This window comes from Sceloporus undulatus, chromosome 3, assembly GCF_019175285.1.
Source record: "Sceloporus undulatus isolate JIND9_A2432 ecotype Alabama chromosome 3, SceUnd_v1.1, whole genome shotgun sequence".
NCBI lineage: Eukaryota > Metazoa > Chordata > Lepidosauria > Squamata > Phrynosomatidae > Sceloporus > Sceloporus undulatus.
The window spans coordinates 241,579,038-241,598,249 of record NC_056524.1 but is presented as its reverse complement, the minus strand read 5'-3'; the positions used below and the strand labels follow the sequence as shown (position 1 = coordinate 241,598,249).

The 19,212-nt window shown below is 39.0% G+C and overlaps 2 protein-coding genes across 3 annotated transcripts in view; one reads left to right on the top strand and one right to left on the bottom strand.

Annotated features, from left to right (window-relative positions):
• The window catches only part of MED12L (mediator complex subunit 12L), a 282,618-nt gene that overhangs the window by 85,723 nt on the left and 177,683 nt on the right, over positions 1-19,212 (bottom strand). The window lies entirely within an intron of this gene.
• On the top strand, positions 8,227-13,493 carry P2RY13 (purinergic receptor P2Y13). Of its 2 annotated transcripts, none has more exons than XM_042460108.1 (2): positions 8,227-8,361; positions 12,149-13,461. In XM_042460108.1, the coding sequence occupies exon 2, from the start codon at positions 12,164-12,166 to the stop codon at positions 13,172-13,174; it is 1,011 nt and encodes a 336-aa protein (XP_042316042.1). In that variant the 5' UTR covers positions 8,227-8,361; positions 12,149-12,163; the 3' UTR covers positions 13,175-13,461. The 2 variants fall into 2 exon arrangements, with proteins under 2 accessions (XP_042316042.1, XP_042316043.1); XM_042460109.1 differs by lacking the exon at positions 8,227-8,361 and adding an exon at positions 10,337-10,450 and having other exon boundaries at positions 12,149-13,493.

Sequence of the window (19,212 nt, the reverse complement as noted above, 5' to 3'; positions counted from 1 at the left end):
ACGTGGTACGAAGATTTCTATTAAAGAAGTAAAACCGAAGAGCACATCTAATTTGTTAATTGGGGTATCCCTGCATTTAAAACTGACTTCCTTAGAAGAGTCTTTTGGATCAAAACACATTGGGGCTATTCTGCTTCATGTGTCTGAAGCTTCCCACATATGGGTTTCTTGTGGTGCTCATCTTTTGAGTGCTTTCTTTATTCTGAAATTTTTAAAGAACACTTGCAGTACTTATTATCAATCATCCTGCCTCCAAAGATCTTGTATTTTACTTTTCCCCAATAATTTTAACTATTGAGTTTTCATTATAAGGACCCACCTACTGCAATGATTTAAGTACAGAAAATATGCATGAGTTGCTTCCTTTACCTAAATTACATTAAACTCTTGTTGCGTATTTGTATATAATGAACAACTTGTAAACATGGTGGGACTTGTGATTGTGTCAAAACCTTACTTTAAAAAGAATGTTTAACCTTTATCAGACAAAGACATTTAGGGAATAAATGTTATCCCATCAGAAGCACAGCTTGCTTTGATTGTAACAATGTTGCATGCATTGGTTGCTCCAACTGTCCTGCTTTAGAAGATGGCCCCAATTAATTCTCTGTTCTCCCATATTTTCAATTGCTTTTTAAATGTCCCAGTTTCTCTCTCTCCTCCTCCCATTTCTGTTTTCATCCCCAGATTACTTCAGCTGCTGCAAACTGGGTTCAAAGTGGGAAAGTAGTGTGCATTCAATTAAATCAAAAAGAAAGGGGAAGGGAATTGAAGGGGCAGAATCTTGCCCTTCCCTGTAGACTCAGGTAAAAGCAAACCACTGTAGCCTCTCATAACTTGTGTTTTCATCATAATTAATTACAGTACAAACTCTGTCTCCTCAGGACTGGGACCCTGAGTTTCACTTACCCATTTCCAGAAAAATAAATTCTAAACATTTTCTAAGTCCTCTGGTGTGATTCTATGGTATGTCTCTGGTAGAATCACACTGGAGGACTTAGAAATGTCTAGAGTTCACAATTATCCAAAATGTTTTGTATTTCCACTGTAAGTTCAGAACATATTCCCCATGGATGCAGGGGTCGTACAGTTCTTTTGCCATCTTGAGCACATTTTCATGTGGCTTGGCCACATGACTCTCGGTTTTATCCCTGAAATATTGGATGGTTGCAAAAGTATATACCAAGTCTATGGAAGGCATCATCCCTCTCTGCTTTGGAAACATATTGACAAATAAACTGTTTTTTCCTTAAAAAAAACAACTACTAAATATCATGGTTTTATTTTGGCCAACTATTATAAATCAAGATCAATTCTTAGTACAAACTGCTCTGAAATTCTTTTGGGAGGGGCATTATATTGATCTCAAAACATCAAGTGACCTCTAATTAGTTCTGAGAACCTTTCTCTCAGAAATAGAGCAGCTGTGTGAATTGTACTAGGACCAGTAAGACATAAAGGACATAATGGTTGTGTTAAGATGTCACACCAAAGCACAGTTTGTGGAGCAGTGTCAAACCTAGATATCAAAGCAGCATCTGAAATTGATTTGTAACCCATAGCATGAACCAGTTGCAGTAGCCTTTACAGCAAACCTTTCCATCCAAACTCACTAGCCATTAACTATTCACAGTTGTGGTGACTGTTCTTCAAGAGACAGCTGTACCATGGAGATGAAAGTAAGCTAAGTAAACAGGAAAAGAAAGCAGCTCTGTGCTGTGGTTTGTCTATTGTCCATTGCACTTATAATTTAACATATTGCTGGAAGGGGTAACAAAAGTACAGAACAACAAAATGTGTATGGTAGAAAGAAATGGCATTTCTTTAAAATAAACCTATATTAAAGAAGCCTTATTTGGAGCCCAAAATTAATCAAACTAGGTGTCAGGGAAGTAGTGGAGAAAGTGTACTATACTAGGAGCAACTCTACTGAAAGTGCCCTTGCCACCTTTCTGAGATGGCACTTTTGATGCTGACCTTAACACAGTCATATAGGATCTTGTTGAAAGGGGTAGATTTATAGAACTACTAAATCCTATCCCCACACACCAGTGTAGCAAAAGCTACTTATGTTGTATACATCTCAGTAACTCTTGCATTGTATATAATATATCATAATATATAGATTGTACAAACTTGAGTACACAGCAGGAAAGCTGTGTGCAGATTCCATGTATAGGCCTTTTATTTACAGAAAATATCCATGGAATTATGGCATCATCAAATATTCTGTTTTCAGTTTTGCCTGTGAAAGCAGTATCAATCAACACAACTGAAAAAATTACTAACAAACTATTCCTCTTGTTCTGACAGTGTCACATTGCCTTGATGTGCTTCGGAGCAATCTTCCATCTTTCTTTCTCTTCACTGTCCTTGGTCTCATTTGCCTAACATGCCATAGGTTTTAGGGGCCCCAGGATTTCTCTTTTGACATTACTCCTCCAAAGATGGTATTACCAGAAAAGTCATGTAGGTCACAAAGTTTGTTGAAAGCACTGTCTTGCCACTCATTTGGCTGGGGTTCAACTAATTTCTAGGATTTTATTTTATTTTATCCTGGAGTAGGACCCAAGGTGGTTCACAGAAGGAAATTAATTAAAATCTAACAATATAATTTTTAAAAAAACAATTAAAATTGTCACAATTATAACAATATAGAATTATTATAAAACATACAAAAGTTTAAAAAAAAAACCACACACACACCTCAATTTTTAAAAAAGCCTCCCTGGCACAGTTACATGTTAAACAAAAATGATTTTGCCTGCCAGGAAAAAGAAAAGCAGGGAGGGGGCCAACCTAGCCTCCTATGGATGGGAGTTGCAGAGGGTGAGACATGGGAGCAGCCACTGAGAAGGCTCTTTCTTGTGTACTTGCCTGGAATGGAAACCAAGAGAAAGCCTTAGGAGTTCTTAGGAGATTATCAGAAGGCGAAAAAGGACAGGAGAGAAGCAGGATACTCCCATTCTTATCATGCAAATGCAGGAAGACTATCAGATGACATCCTGCGGTGGTGCTCTCATCCCGTCCTTCTCCCATCAGTGAAGTGGAAAGGCCCCGTAACTTTTTATTGATGGCAGTTTCACATCAATTGAAAGTTACAGAGCCATTCCGCTTCATGGATGGGAGAAGAACAGGATGAGAGAAACGCTGCAGGATGCCATCTGATAATCTTCCCACAATTGCATGATAAGAACAGGAGCATCCCGTTTCTCTCCCATCCTTTCTTGCCACCTGATAATCATCTTTGTGTTCTTGCAGGTTCTTATGGGCACGTCATCCACTGCCCATTTGGACCATTGTCTGGCCCATTTTTTAAAAAAAAATGTTTAGTCTCTAGCCCTTGTAGGGACAGAGTGGTAGAGACAAAGGACAAAATGTTTGGTTACTATTCTGTCCAATTCCTTTGTGAGCAATAAGCCTTCGAGTCTGTTTAACCAATAAATTAAGTTTCACACACATGACTGACATTTGTGACCCAGCCTCTCTCAGTTCCAGGGTCTACTTCCCCAGATCAATATTGCAATTCTGTAAGAAAGACTAGATGAAATCTGTTTTATAGGAGTTTCTTGTGAAGACCAAATAGAAACCAATGGAGGAAAGGAACAGAGAGTAAATGTTGCCATGTACTCTCACTTGTCAAGAAAAGTGCTATCCCCTTTATTGCCATCTTCTCTCCACCACCATCACTGCTCTTGCTACTAACTTCCTCACCTTACTTTATATCTCCGCCCACCACCCTACTCCTTGTCTTGCTCCAGCCTCCTTATCTGCAACCTGTTTGAAGCAGCCCTAATTGTCTGCACTTCAGAATGCAGATTGTACCATCAAGTTAAGCAAGGGAAGAGAAGCCCAGATGTAAGGAAGTTATAAGATATGGGGAAGCATGCTACAGTAGCAAGGTTATGCAAGTTCAGGGAAAGGAGAGAGGATAGGAAGTGCAACAAATGGTACAAGACAAGGGGCCACAGCAAAGCAAAGTGATGGAACAGGGGAGGAAGGGAACAAGGTGAGATGCATAAATGGTGAAGGGCAAGAAGCAAGGGAGGAGGGCAAGGTGAAGGCTTCAGGCAATGGATGGGGAAAGAGGGAGGGAGTGGCAGGGCTCAAGGAGCAAAAAGTGAGGAATAAGAAAATAAAAAACACAAGAGAGGGAGGAAGAGTGGCCCAAAGTAAGGCAAGGAGGGAACGGAGTGTAAGAAGCAGGAGAAGAAAGCACAGCAAAGGCAAGGGTAAGCAAGGAATGGAGAGAGGCATAACTACAAAGCAATTTGGGTCATATTATGAAGGCATGGGGTGAAGCAAGAGACAGGAAAAATGGAAAGAGAGGATGAAAGGAGCAATGGAAAAGGGCAGAGAGCAAGAGAAGCATGCAGCGGCATCACTGGAGGGGTGCAGGGGGTGCAGGCCACACCAGGTGACACCCAGAAGAGGAGGTGATACCAGGTTGGGCCCTCCTCTTCCTCTGAGGCAAGAGAGGCACACATGCACCCTTCCAGGCTGCTCCGTCCTGAATAAATCTTGCCAGAAAAACCCTCTGCTATGTTTGCTTCAGATTAGTGTAAGTCAAAAATGACTTGAATACACACAACAGTGGTTGGGGAAAGGAAAAAAAAGGGAATAATCACAGAGAAAAACATGCAACTTGGACTACCACTCCAACAATCCCCAACTAGAATGGCCACTAAGAGATCTTACATTATCCTAAATGAAATAAAAAGACCAATATGTGCTATGCTATAAAGCTAAATATATGCAAGAACAGAGAACACAATGATTTCAGGATGTCCTATAAGCTGATCACAACGTTGATATTTATCATAAGATAATAATACTTTTAAATATCAAAATATGATTTTGATATTTAGACAATATTTAGATTATTATAAACATTAAATGTGCCCTATAATTAAATGTTAAAGCTTTTTCATATGAAACAATTTCAGTATGAGATTATAAAAAAAAAATTATACCCCAACTAATTTTTCTCACTTCTTCTTTTTACTGCCTATTACTCATGTCTTCATCTAAAGTTGTCTAAAAATTGGCCAATGATAATGACACTCTCCCCACTACTCTGTGTTCTTCCTTCTGAGAAGGCCACAAAGAGGATTTCATGTGACCACGGAAGCAGACATAGGTCACTGGCATTGTTGTAAATAGTGCAGAGCTAAGGGGATTTTTTTTGGGGGGGGGGGGGGAGGTTTTACTGCCTTCTGTTGTTGTGAATCAGACCATTCACACAAAACTATTACTAGATTTTATACTAGGAGAAGCATGTGTACCATAAAGATAAGCATACAATACTATAGAGCAGGAATAGGACCGTGTGCCCACCCAGATGCTCTTGGTCTACAGTTCCCACCAGCACCTTCTAACCAACTACTTCCCTCTTTAGCCTTTTCCTTTCCAAAGTAAATAGAAACTGTGTTCAACACAACATCCTTTTACTGTCAAGGAAAGCCATCTGAACTTCAGTAATCTGTATTGTATTGTAAGCCACCATTGGTCCTATATTGGGAGAAAATTGGGACACAATCCATACAAAATGTATATTTAGTATAGTATGTAAACTTCTCAGCAGACATGTATAGAACTATTCTGTATGCAGCAATCCTAAATATGCTTAGTGGGGAACAATTCTCAGTGAAGACAGCAAGCCTTAACAGCTGAGTAAACATACAGCAGATTAGCCTCAAAGTGTTGCCACAAAATAGCTGAATCAGTGGAACAAAACAGGACACAGTGCCTTGCACAAGTATACACCACCACCACTTGCTTTTTGCACATTTTGTTGTGTTAAAATCTGGAACAGAAGTTAATTTAACTGGCATTGTTACCATTTGATGTATTTCATACCTTCACATACTGTCTTACATACATCAGTTTATAACAATGTCAATGAAATCCATTTTATTTTCAGGTTGTAACATAACAAAATGTGGAAAAGTTGGGACAAGGGTTGATATTTCTATAAATTACTATAAATCATTAACTCTGCAATTCCATACTCCCAACTCAGAAATACATCTGAGCACGCAGCCAGAATGTAAACTGCCTTCATATTAGCACAGCAATATCTAGTATTTTCTTGGACTGTCCTACTTAAATGTTCCCACATTCTCTGAACAGAAAATTAATATGCCCAAGATGAGAGTGCTGCCTAAAGTTCAACCTGACATGTTCTGGTTATATGCCTATGGAATTTGGTTTCATTTATGTTGGGGTTTGGGGAGAAGCAAGAGAAAAACTCAATTTAGTGTACACTTCAATAGCATTTTGTTACTACAAGTAGTTAAGATATTAGACATATCTTCTAATATTACTCCTCTCTACCCGCTTTTTAAAAGGGGACTTTTACTCATATTATAAGAACCACATTAAAGCTGAGAATAAGCAAGCTCCTGGCAGCAATTTCAGCAATACAACATTACTCACAGCCTGATCTAACTGGCATGATACATTGTTCTTCTAACACCTCTGTTTTGAAGAGGTCACAGCTAGGCCCAGTAGATAAGGTCAAAAAATCAACCTCCCACCATAAAAATTATAGCCACACAGAGATGAAAGATCAGAGAAGCAAACATATTCACACGTGCAATTTGAAGTACAAGCATCTTGTGTGTATGTCCATATACACACATGTAAACTCAGATACACACACAAAAAGTGGCTAGGGATTGACAGCCCAGTCAGATGCCTGGCAGGTGATATAGCTCCTCATGAAGGGCAGTGGGAGGCAGTGGTGGTCCTTAGACTCACCAGTGGGTCTTTCTGAAGTCCAAGGCCCTGGCAAAAACCCTACAATGCTGTTCTTTCGGGTTGTGCCTACTGATCCTTATCAGCTATGGGATATATATTTATTAACACCTGTACTATGAGATGGTTTCCTTAAGATAAAATTTAGTTTTCAGGGTAAAAGTGGGCTATAATGCAATAGGTCAAGTGTAATGGCAAAAGAGGAAGTGTGGGAAAGACAGTTGCTCAGTGGCAGAGCGCATGCTTTGCCAACACTCATTCTAGTCTTATCTGGGGTAATCATGTCAGTCTGCTTCAGTAAAAATAACAATGAAGAGTCTAGTTGCTGTGTCACCTAAAGGGCTAACAAGTGTTTTGGGGTGTGGTTTTTTGTTTGTTTGTTTGTTTGTTGTTGTTGTTTGCATAAACCTTTGTGGACTGTAGCTAATTTCATCAGATGCTGAGAAATGTGGCTTACTGTTTCTCTGCTTCAATGTTTTGTTTTTTACTTGAGTTTTTTTCCTTTTTCAAAGTAAAATAAACAACAAAAACTGAGTATAATAATATTTCACAAATGAAAACTGGGACATTTATGGCTAACCACCATCAGACTGAGATCAAAATAGTTATTAATGGGGAAGAAAACACAAGCTCAGAGAGACTGCAGTAGCTTGCTTTTACCTGGGACTACTGGGTAGGGCAACAATACCCTTGTCTTGTCCCATCCCCTCTGATGAGTTGAGTGCAAACTGTTTTTGCACTCTGAATTCAGTTTGCAGCAATTTATACAGTTGGCCCCTCAGTATATGTGGGGGATCTCTTCTGGCCCCTCATGTGGATACAAAAATCCACAGATGTTCAAAATCCCCCTTGTACTGTGGTGGCACATGCATGCAACCATGCAATCACTGGGGATGATGAAACATAATGTTGGTGCAGCTGCATGCACTCACCACCACAAGACAATGGGGGGGCTGTCCCTAATCGTGGCACAGCCGAGTGCATGCGCCACCATTGTGCCATCCACAAATGTTTGAATCTACAAATGGAAAGTTGGCGAATACCGAGGGCCAACTATATAACCTGAGGACAAAGGCAGAAAGTGGGAGGAGAAGAGAAAAAACTAGGACATTTCAAAAGCAGCTGAAAAAGTGGGATGATGGGGGATTGATCAAGACTTTCCCTGCCAAATAAGAACAGTAGGAGGGTGTGCCAACTTGTAAAAGTAATCTAATGAAAAGTCTGTGGCTAATAAAATATTTTGATCTTCTTACATAGATGATCTACTAAACTATGAAGTCAGGTTCTCCCACTATTTTTTCATTTCTTCCCAGTATTTCTTTTCTTTATTTTTGTGGAAAACAACTTCCATACTTCATATTACTAAATATATTTTGTAACAATGAATCCTTGTAGAATAAGATGGGACCAACTCTCTCATACGTTATTCATATCTTCCTTGAGACTTGCAGCTGAGGGCAGGAGGGAAGAGAATGTGACTGGTGATAAATGAGGAAGAAGAACAAGTATAAGATGCAAGCTTGTGAAATGAAGTTTCTCTGCTGTGGCTACGCTTGCAAGAGTATGCCTTCTGAAACAGCAGTCACAAATTCCTGCAGGGAAGTAAGTAATTTTGTTCATGCACTTCTCTTATTTATTCAGATCCTTAATAATTACTAGCATGCTACTCAGAAAAATGATGAAAAAAACTGGGCAAAAATATTTTTTCCATAATTCGTAGTTTATATTTGATGTGTGTGGATGTGTGTGTGTGCGTGCGCGCGCAAGGCATTTTAATCATACTGGCAAAGATGAGATTTACTGCAGGACAGTTTTGGTTGTTTTACTATTGTATAATTTCAACACGGCTCCATAAGGTTTCAAGAAAAACTACACTACTTAGATTTAGGCTACAGCACTAGAAGTTGCCTTATACTGAGTCAAACCATAGGTTCATCTAGCTCAATATTATCAAAACCAAATAGCAGTAGTTTTCCAGGATTTTCAGTCAGGAACCTTATCTAATTCTACCTGGCAACGCCAAAGATTGCACCAGGGACATTCTGAGTGCAGTCATGTGTTCTTCCATAAAGCTGTGGCCTCTTCCAGCACTGACTTGTTAAATCAGATTTTTAAAAATTATATTCTTACCCAATCCTCTTTTTAAATAGCTCAGAGTGGCTTAGACACCCCCCCCCCAAAAAAAAGGCACAAACATCTCTGTTTTCTGTGAGGTAGATTAAACAGATTGGTCTTTTTTCTTTCTATTTTTTCTTCGTTGGATGAGGATTTAAACTTGGGCATCCCCAGTTCAACAAGCCTTTCAAGGCAGTTTCTTTACTACAACTGGAGAATAAGGAGCTTTCTGCATGTACCAAAAAGTAGAGTTTTTGTCTAATGATCCCCCCCCCATTAGTAGTCCTCCCACACCACACTGTGAACCAAATTTGATAAAAATTCCAAAGCACTTAATAATGTCATACAAAACTATACCAGGCAGTGGAACCCTCCTAATCCTCCAGTTTAGTGACTGAAATGTGAGGGCAAAATCTCGATATAATCCCCATGTGTCCTGAGGACATAAGAACCCCCTCCCCAGAATATCTGAACAAGAAACACTACTTTAAATGTGTATCTATTGTTTGGGGAGCCATATACAACATAAATCTTCCCAGAGATGAATTAAATGCTACAGTCCAATGTGTATCTTTACAAAAGAAAAAGAAAACACAGATACTCAGAAGTCCCTTTTGTTGGATTGTTTTAGGAAGAGCAGACACAAAATCAAAGGGCCTAGTAGTACCTTATAGACTAACATACTTCATTTGGCAAAAGGTTCCATCAGACATCATGGACTGCAAATTGCAATATCTTTTGCCAAATTAAGGACTTCCGCTTAGTACTTAAGGTACCACTAAACTCTGTGGCTGTAGGGGTCTAGAATTCTCCAGGACAGAATAAGAGGGAGAAAACAAACAAACCAACAAACAAACTCTCCAAAGCACTGCTGTCTCCTTCTCACAAATATGACTACCTATGTTTTGTTTGCATTATTGATTGAAGTGCAGTAGTGCAGTTTATTATTGCAACTTAAGTCATATTTTTATGTATAGACAGCTTTATGCCCACTCTTAAACAAGGACCTTATCGCACACACAATTTTCAACATTTTGGGGACTGAAAGAGGACGCTAGTGTGCACACACGTCCTGCTGAAAACGGAGTTCATCGCACAAGAAGACGTCCTCCAAGAGGCCATGTTCCGTCCCCCGGTGCGCACCCGTTTGCATCCAGTCCTGACGGGCATGATTTTTGCCTGACAGACTACCTTCCGTCAGCAAAAAATGGCGCCCGCCAGGACTTGATGCGAACGGGTGTGCGCTGGGGGATGGAACGAGGCCTCTTGGAGGACGTTTTCCTGTGTAATAAATTCCATTTTCTGTAGGATGTGCGTGCACACAAGCGTCCTCCTTCAGTCCCCAAAATGTTGAAAATTGTGTGTGCGATAAGGTTCCAAGTCACTACAATATCTGCCTAAAGCTCTTGTTTCTTTCTAAGGACAGAGACTGAGCAACTTTATATAGGATTCAAAAGGAGCACAAGAGGACATGCAATCAGTCCCTAACTGGGTGCATTTCAAAGAACTGATTTGGAATTTAAAATCCCTGCACAGTTCGAGATCTCAGTGCTTGAAGAACTGTCTGTTGAAACAGGTACCTACACAAATCCTAAATTGGACCTGCATCTGACCTTGCTAATGTCCCTGACAAAAATGGCCTTTTTATCTGTGGTAACCCAGTTATTAAATGCCCACCCAGCATCTCAACCTGGTACCTGTTTTAATAATAATAATAATAATTTATCTTCTCAAACCTTATTTTTAACATTTATTTTTTTGCTCTGTTGCTTTTTATTCTTTCTTTTACCTGTTTTTGGTCTTATATGGTGTTGCTTTTTGGTCCAGTGATTTATTTGCTACATTTTTATTTTATTGTTGTATTTTTAATTTCTTATTTTTATTTTATGAGCAACCCAGAGAATGTTGCTAATGGGCAGCCTATAAATAATATCACTACAGATAATATCAATAAAATAATTAAAATAAATATAATAGAACCAATTTGTGCACTGACTACCCATGCTTCTGCAAACTCATACGTATCCCCATGTGCACTGACTACCCATTTCTCTGTAAACTCACACATATCCCCATGAGTAAAAAGCAAATTACTTGTTGGGACAGCTTGGATTTTATCTCATAGAAAAGAAGGAATTTCCCCATTTGCCAAACTCCCCTCAAGTGTGGGAATAGAATCATACATTTCCACATAAAATGCAAAGCCAATCCCCCTATTTCTAGGTAAACATCAGCTCCTAACTAAGCTTATGATTATCAAGCAATAAAATAACTTTGTATATGCCATACAAATTGATAAGGTTGCTTCTCCATATTAAGCTATACCTTAAGCAAACTTCCATGTAACTTAAAAATTTTGTTTGTTTGTTTTCATCTTTTTGTTTTCTATCTTGCCTTTTATATCCTATTATCATGCGATTCAAGGCAAAGTACAGCATTTTTTTTTAAAAAAATACAGCATAGTTTAAAACACAGTTTAACACAAAAGTTAAAAATAAATAAATTTGAGGTTAAAAACACAAGTTAAAAAGAGCATTAGAAACATTAAAACAGAATGGAAAGGGTTTTAAAAAAACAAAACACTACATACACCCCGTCAAAAGTTCTATTTGCTGCACCATACTAAAAATTGATTGCAGGGAAGGAAGGAAAAGGGCTGGGGAAGAAAGAGCGGGCGGCCTCCTGCTCCTCCTCCTGCCCACGGGGCTTTGCCCGACCTGAGGTGCCCTTTGGAAGACACCTCCGACCTGGCAAAGCCCCAAGGAGAGGAGCAAGGGGCACCGGCTTCCTCCTCCTCCTGCCTGCGGGGCTTTGCCAGGCCAGAGGTGTCCTCCGAAGGTGTCCTCTGAGAAACATCTGGAGGCCAAGGGAAGGGCAGGAGGAGCAGGTGTGCACCTGTCCCCCCTCCCCCAATTTCCCCCGACTTCCAGCTGTCTCTCAGAGACAGCTGGAGGCCAGGAAAGGGCGCGGGGGATAGCCCCGCCCCTGGAGGGTGGAAGCCCTGCCCTTGGAGGGTGGAAGCCCCACCTCTGGCACAGGGCCCCACCCCCGGAGGGCAGAAGCTCCACCCTTGGCATGGCGAACTAAAAAGGTTCGCCATCACTGTCTTACAGCATGAACAGGTTAATATGGGGATACAATTTTTCAATGTCTTGCTTCCAGTATTTTAAAGCACTAGATTGTGAAGTACAATATCTTTTTTTACTTAATTATATATTTAAAGGGGTTTTTTTTTATAAAGACTTGCATTTCATCAAATATTTTTTTTCCTCAGTCACAGTTCTAAACCATGAATGGAAGCATCAACATCTCCAATGGGACATCATCTTTCTCTGGACAATGCCTGCGAGACACCCGGATAGCCCATGTGGTATTCCCACTCTTGTACAGCTTTCTTTTCGTTGCTGGATTTCTACTCAACAGTTTAGCTGTGTTGGCTTTTTTCCAGATTCAAAGCTCATCAAGTTTCATTGTATATCTTAAGAACATCTTGGTTTCTGATTTTATAATGACACTTATGCTGCCATTTAAGATTCTAACAGATTCAGAACTGGGACTATGGCAACTTAAAGCTTTTGTTTGCCGTTTTTCAGCTGTCATATTTTACGCGACTATGTATATCAGCATAGTACTGCTTGGACTTATTTCTATAGACAGGTTTCTCAAGATCATTAGGCCATTTGGGAAGTTTCGGTTACATGATGTCACTTCAGCAAAAATTCTTTCTGGGTTTGTGTGGTTCTTCTTTTTTGGCCTTTCCTTGCCAAATGTGATTTTGTCAAACCGTGAAGCAACACCACTCACTGTCAAGAAATGTGCTTCTTTGAAGAATCACTTGGGACTGAAATGGCATGAAGCTGTCAACTACATATGCCAACTTGTCTTCTGGACTGTGCTGATCCTAATCCTCCTGGTTTACATAATTATTGCTAGAAAGATCTATAGTTCTTACATAAAAACACAAACAAAAGAATGCAAAATCAAACAAAGAGCTAAGAGTAAAGTATTTATAATTGTGGCTGTTTTTTTCATTTGCTTTGCCCCTTTTCATTTTGCTAGAGTACCTTACACTCTTAGCCAAACTGGCAAACGTATTGACTGTGCTGTACAGAACCAATTATACATAGCAAAAGAAACCACTCTTTGGTTAGCAACTGCAAACATATGCATGGACCCCTTGATATATATATTAATGTGCCGTCACTTTGTAGAAAAAGCTTTCTGTGTTAAATTACAAAAATCTAGGAATACTACTCAAGAAAATCTGACTATCGCATTAGACACTGGAATATCTGCATAGACCCTTTCAAATCTGCGCTATCATACCATCAAATTAAAATACTGTATATTAATTTAAAGAAGATGTTATTTGCTGCAGTTCAATTCTAATGTGTTAAAATTTTAGCTGTGCTAGTGTATGTTTATTAGTTGGTATCTAAGTGTATGTTATGTGTGGTATGTCTAATGTTTGTATTTATATATAAAATAAAATAAAAAAAATAGCTGTGCTATATTATATATTTTGTATATACTACTGAAGTATACTAATGTATAGTTTATGACATAGTATTGTGGCAATATTGTTGTGTACTTTCAAGTAATTTTTGACTTATGGAAACTCTAAGGCTCATGGGATTTTCTAGGTGAGATTTTTTCAGAGGGAATTTGTCATTGCCTTTGCCTTCATCTGAGGCTCAGAGAATGTGATTTCCTCAAGGTCACCCAATGGATTTCCATAGCCAAGCGGGGATTGAAAGCCTGGTCTCCAGAATTGTAGCCCAACCCTCAGACCCTTATACCATGCTGGCAATGCATTCCAGATATTTCATCCTAAGTACAGTATACCTACCTATAATAATGTACCTCTTGTACCCTTAAATTTACCCCATCAATAGCAAGCAGTCACAAATATATCTGCCTTTTGTGTAAGTTAAAGCAATTCCCGCCGTTATACAAAAGAAGATTCCTCTGTACACTTATCTGCTAGCAAGTTTCACTGACCTCAATAGGGCTTTAATTTTTCTTTTGTAATTGTTACTGTTTTTAATAACAGAACTAATGTTGTTGGAATTCCAGAAATTTTTAGCTTTTTAAAAAAGGTTTTGTTGGGAAGGCTAGAGATTTTGTGGAAGTATATACAATACGTCTTGTGGAAGCTGAAACAAATACAATATTCTACTTTTTAAATCAAATTTAAACTTATTGTACTGTTTTAACAACATAAAATGCAACACATATTGAATAGTTAACATACAAAATGGTATTCTTTGCTATATAGAGAAAGCTGATTCAGAGCCATGTTACCTGAAGGAGTATTTCTGGCCTTATCTAGATCCATTTCAAGTTAGTGTTAGGCTTAACCAAGGGAAAGAGAATGTTTTGGTCTCCTTGATAGAAAATTTATTCCAGGAATTGGAAACAGGTAGTGTTTCCCTGCTGGACCCTGAAGTCTTGATATGATTCGGTCAATCTTTGCATTATAGACTTTGACTGCTTTTGCTACATCTCTCTTCACTGTTAATGCCACCCCATTTCTTCTTGTCCTTTCATTTCCTGAATGAAACACTATATAATTGTCTGACTCTATAAATGTCCCATTCCTGTCCACTTCGGCTTGCTGACTCCAAGTACTGCAATGTTTTTAAGCTCCATTTCTTGTTTTATTATGTCAAGCTTTTCCTAATTCATGCTTCTCACATTCCAAGTTCCTATAATATGTTTTGTACAACTTCAGACTTTCCTTTTGCCTCTGAGTATGTCAACATCTGAATTTTTTTTTAGCTTGAATCCAGTTGCATCATTAACCCAGTGCTTCTCGTAGCTATCCTCTACTTTGCCTCATTAGCTTGTTGGGTACATACTGGCACTATCACTTGTTTCATGTTGGATTGTCTCCATCAGAGTATTTCCATAGTAACGGTTTCCACCATAACAGTTTCCATGGATTCAAGCCTCCTTGAATCCCCTTTTAGGAGAAAGGCAGAATATAAAACCCATAAATAAATAAAAATAAATCATGATAAACGATCCTCAAAGGGGAGGGTTGCCATGCCTCCCTCTGCACAGTACTAGCAAGCATTAGCTATGGTACCACTGCCATTGTCTCTGGGAGATTGTCTGCCAGTGTCACCCTCCATAACAGTAGCTGTTTGGCACATTTTAGTCTAGCTGTGATGCTTATTAAGGAGTATATCCATACACAGCAGTAAAGAAACTGTGTTGTCTTTGAGGCAGGCATTGCAGACAGCATATAACAAATGTTCTAATTGTGTTTTAGACTTTTACAGAATTGGTTTGTATTTTTAATTTTTTAAACAGTTAAATAGTTTTTTAGTTGGCTCTTATAGCTCAGTGGTTAAGATGCTGATTCTGAAGACTGCAAGAGTGGTAGGTTGGCAGTTCAAGGTGCAACTGCACATGATGGAGTGAGCTCCTGTTACTAGTCCCAGCTTCTGTCAAACTAGCAGTTCAAAAGCATTCAAATGCAAGTAGATAAATAGGTATCACTTTGGTAGGAAGGTAACAGCATTCTGTGTAGTCATGCTGGCCACATGACCATAGTGTTGTCTGTGACAATGCTGGCTCTTCAGCTCAGTAATGGTCAGACACGACTTGACAACCTTATTGGTGTCCTGGCTTCTCTTTCAGAGACCTGGGTGGCACAAGGAACTCTGCAGAAGTTGCAAAGCATCTATCCAGTTGGCACATGGGGCGCTGCATCAGCAGGGACAGTGCTGCTTCTCCCTTGGATAGGATCACCTGGGTGTCAACGACCAGGCTGTTATTGCAGCCCCTCTTTGAAATGATGGTGTCATTAGCCTGGTCTGTTCAGCTTTGTCCTCAGCAGCAGCTCCAACTCCTCTTCTGTATATAGAATCATAGAATTGGAAGAATCTTATCCCCTGCCATGATGAAAGACAAAAAGCACTCCTGACAGATGGCCATCCAGCCTCTGATTAAAAACCTCCAAAGAAGGAGACTCTACCACACTCTGAAGCAGTATATTACACTGCTGAAGAGTTCTTACCATCAAGAAAGTTCTTTCTTTTGAAGTGGAATCTCTTTTCCTGTATTTTAAATTCATTGCTCTGTGTCCTAGTCTCTGGAGTAGCAGAAAACAAGCTTGTTTCATCCTCAATATGGCATCCCTTCAATTATGTAAACATGGCTGTTATGTCACCTCTTAACCTTCTCTTCTCCATGCTGAACATACCCTAGGCCACTCCTCATAGGGCATGGCTTGCAGACCTTTCACCATTTTGGTCACCTTCCTCTGGACACACTTCCACTTGCCGATATCCCTTTCGAATTGTGGTGCCCAGAACTGGACCCAGTATTCCAGGCGAGGTCTGACCAAAGCAGAATAAAATGTCACTATTACTTTCCTCAATCTAGACATCGTACTCCTATTGAAACACCCTAGGATTGTATTTCCTAGCTACTGCATCATACTGCTGAGCCAAGTTCAGGTTATGGCCCACTAAGACTCCTAGATCCCTTTCGCATGCACTGTTGCCAATTCAGGTGTCAACCATCCAATATCTGTGCATTTCATTTTCACTACCCAAGTGGTATTATCTAATTTATATATGGTATAATATGCAAAATCACCCTTTTTACTGGAAGACAAGTTGCACACTGTTTTGTGCAGCCTACTCTCAAGAAAGCTAAATGCACAAAGGACTGATCCCTCAAAATTATACATGCCTTATTTTTATAGACAGGTGTCTGTGTTACGGTTATTTGAAAGTGGAAGATAAGCAAAAAGTCAACCACAAGTAAAGACCACTTCAAAAGCTCAGGTAATGGATACTTGCTTCTAGTACCTTCAGACAAGGATAATGGTAACTCTGAGAAGGAAAGCTTAGCTCGTAAGCTGTGGAATGACTGTACTATCCTCTCATGAAGATGGATTTGGACATGTATCTTATATTTAAGTGTCTATCACATAGACAAGAATTGTCTAATATTGTATAGCAGTCAATTGCACCCTGATAAGTAATGCTATAGAGTCTCCTTTTTGCTCTTTACTTCCAAAATATATACTCAATTCGGGGAAATGAAATTCACACATACTAAGGCCTGTGACATATTCAAGTAAACATTTCATAGTTGAGTTATTGTGCTGACAGAAAGGTGCTTGCAAATTAAATAAACAAACAAGTATTCAAATAAATAAATATTCAATTGCCTTCATAAACTTGCAATCATAAAAAAATCATTAATTCTAAATAACATTTTAGACTTCAAATTCAGCATCAGACCAATCTGTTCTTGATAGCCAATCTAGCAAATCCATCCAAATTTATGAAAGCTTAGGCAATATGCAGATGAAATTTTCTACAGTAAAATATTTATCATTCCATGGAATTAATGTGCATGTGACTGTACTGCAATTTCTACATACAGAAATAAGTCCCTGTTGTTCATCATATGATTACATGTATCCAAACATAAATGTTAAATTATATACAATTATTGGCATGCAAAGAATTATCAGTAACGCATGTGTTTTGTACATTTGATTCTATACTGGAGAAAGTGAAATATACCAGAAAAACAAGGACTGCAGATGAAAGGTTTATTTGTGAGATTTTGATGGAGAAATGTGTGGGTTTTGCTTTGGATTTTTTACTTCCCAGTGTGTTTTCCCCCTGTCCCATTTATAAAGAAATTGTGACTTCTGGTAAATTCTTATAAGAAAAAAAACCTGAACAAAATTCTAACCTACCTGTGTTGCCTAAATTTGATAGGTATAGTATGATTATACTACATCTGTCTGCCAAATTGCTCTTAAACATGAGAAGCCTGCCAAAAACAGATGGTCTTTCTTACTGAATAAGGCAAAAGCCAGTGGTTTTATTTACTCTGATAAAAGGTATTGTTTGAAGTTGATTTTGGCTTCATAACAATATAGGATGAAAGTAGTAATCCCAAAAATCATCAGGAAAACATATTCTTCCCTTTATCTACAATAAGGCTGACATCTAATTCTTGAAGGGCCTGTAAAAGGCTTCCTTCCCTTTTAATAGCTGTTCTGTATTTGGCTATTATTAGACATTGTTCCATGTTGTGCCATTTTTTTACAAAAAGTGCTAGAGCTGGAGAATGTTTGGTACAGTGCTTAGGGTGAGACATTTTATTCTATTCTTCTTCTCAAGCTTCTTGCTCCTATTTCCTTTGTTCATCCATTATTTTTTTCTATAAGCTTCAGCTAATAGTGCTGTTCCTTTGAATTCCATGCAACCTTTATGCATTATGTTTAGACCTTTTTCAAACTTTTTTGCCATGGTCAATGAGCATTTTTCCCCCTTTGAAACTATATAGGATAGTTCCCTCAGTCTCTAATTCTGTATTACATAATTTAAATATTGCGTACTCAGGGATTCAGATTAAACAAATTAGAAAGAACATTCTGACAGTATGCACTATTCAACAGTGTTGGTAGTTCTTAAACAAACTGTTAGAAGTTTGTAAACAGAGGCTGGATGTTAGAGACACTAGAAATGTGAACTTGATTACTTTTGAGGTTCCTTCAGGCTCTGCAATTCTTACTGCACCAGATTCTTTGAATTCCATAAAATATATCTGCAATAAACTATATAACAGCACTATACAATGAATAACCACCAATATCTATGACACTGGCTACTGATAGGAAATACAGTTCAGTGTTTTATGGCTTCAAAAAGACCTAAGCGGACAGCATTAAATGTTTATCTTCTTTTTACATGTTTACTACCTTCTTCACAATGGGAAAACCATGTTGAAATACAGTGGGCCCTCCCCATACACAGGGGATCCATTCTGTTTTAATGGGAGAGTGCTCCCACATGTGGCAAAGTGTGCACACCATTATATATAGAATCATAGAATCATAGAGTTGGAAGAGACCACTAGGGCCATCCAGTCCAACCCCCTGCCATGCAGGAAATCCAAATCAAAGCATCCCTGACAGATGGCCATCCAGCCTCTGTTTAAAGACCTCCAAGGAAGGAGACTCTATCACCCTCCGAGGGAGTGCATTCCACTGTCGAACAGCCCTTACTGTCAGGAAGTTCCTCCTAATGTTCAGGTGGAATCTCTTTTCCTGTAGCTTGCATCCATTGTTCCGGGTCTTGTTCTCTGGAGCAGCAGAAAACAAGCTTGCTCCCTCTTCAATATGACATCCCTTCAAATATTTAAACAGGGCGATCATATCACCTCTTAACCTTCTTTTCTCCAGGCTAAACATCCCCAGCTCCCTAAGTCGTTCCTCATAGGGCATGGTTTCCAGACCTTTCACCATTTTTGTCGCCCTCCTTTGGACACGCTCCAGTTTCTCAATGTCCTTTCTGA

Bases quoted from the DNA above. Each gene is read 5' to 3' on its own strand.
- P2RY13 (XM_042460109.1), top strand. From the start codon at position 12,164: ATGAATGGAAGCATCAACATCTCCAATGGGACATCATCTTTCTCTGGA.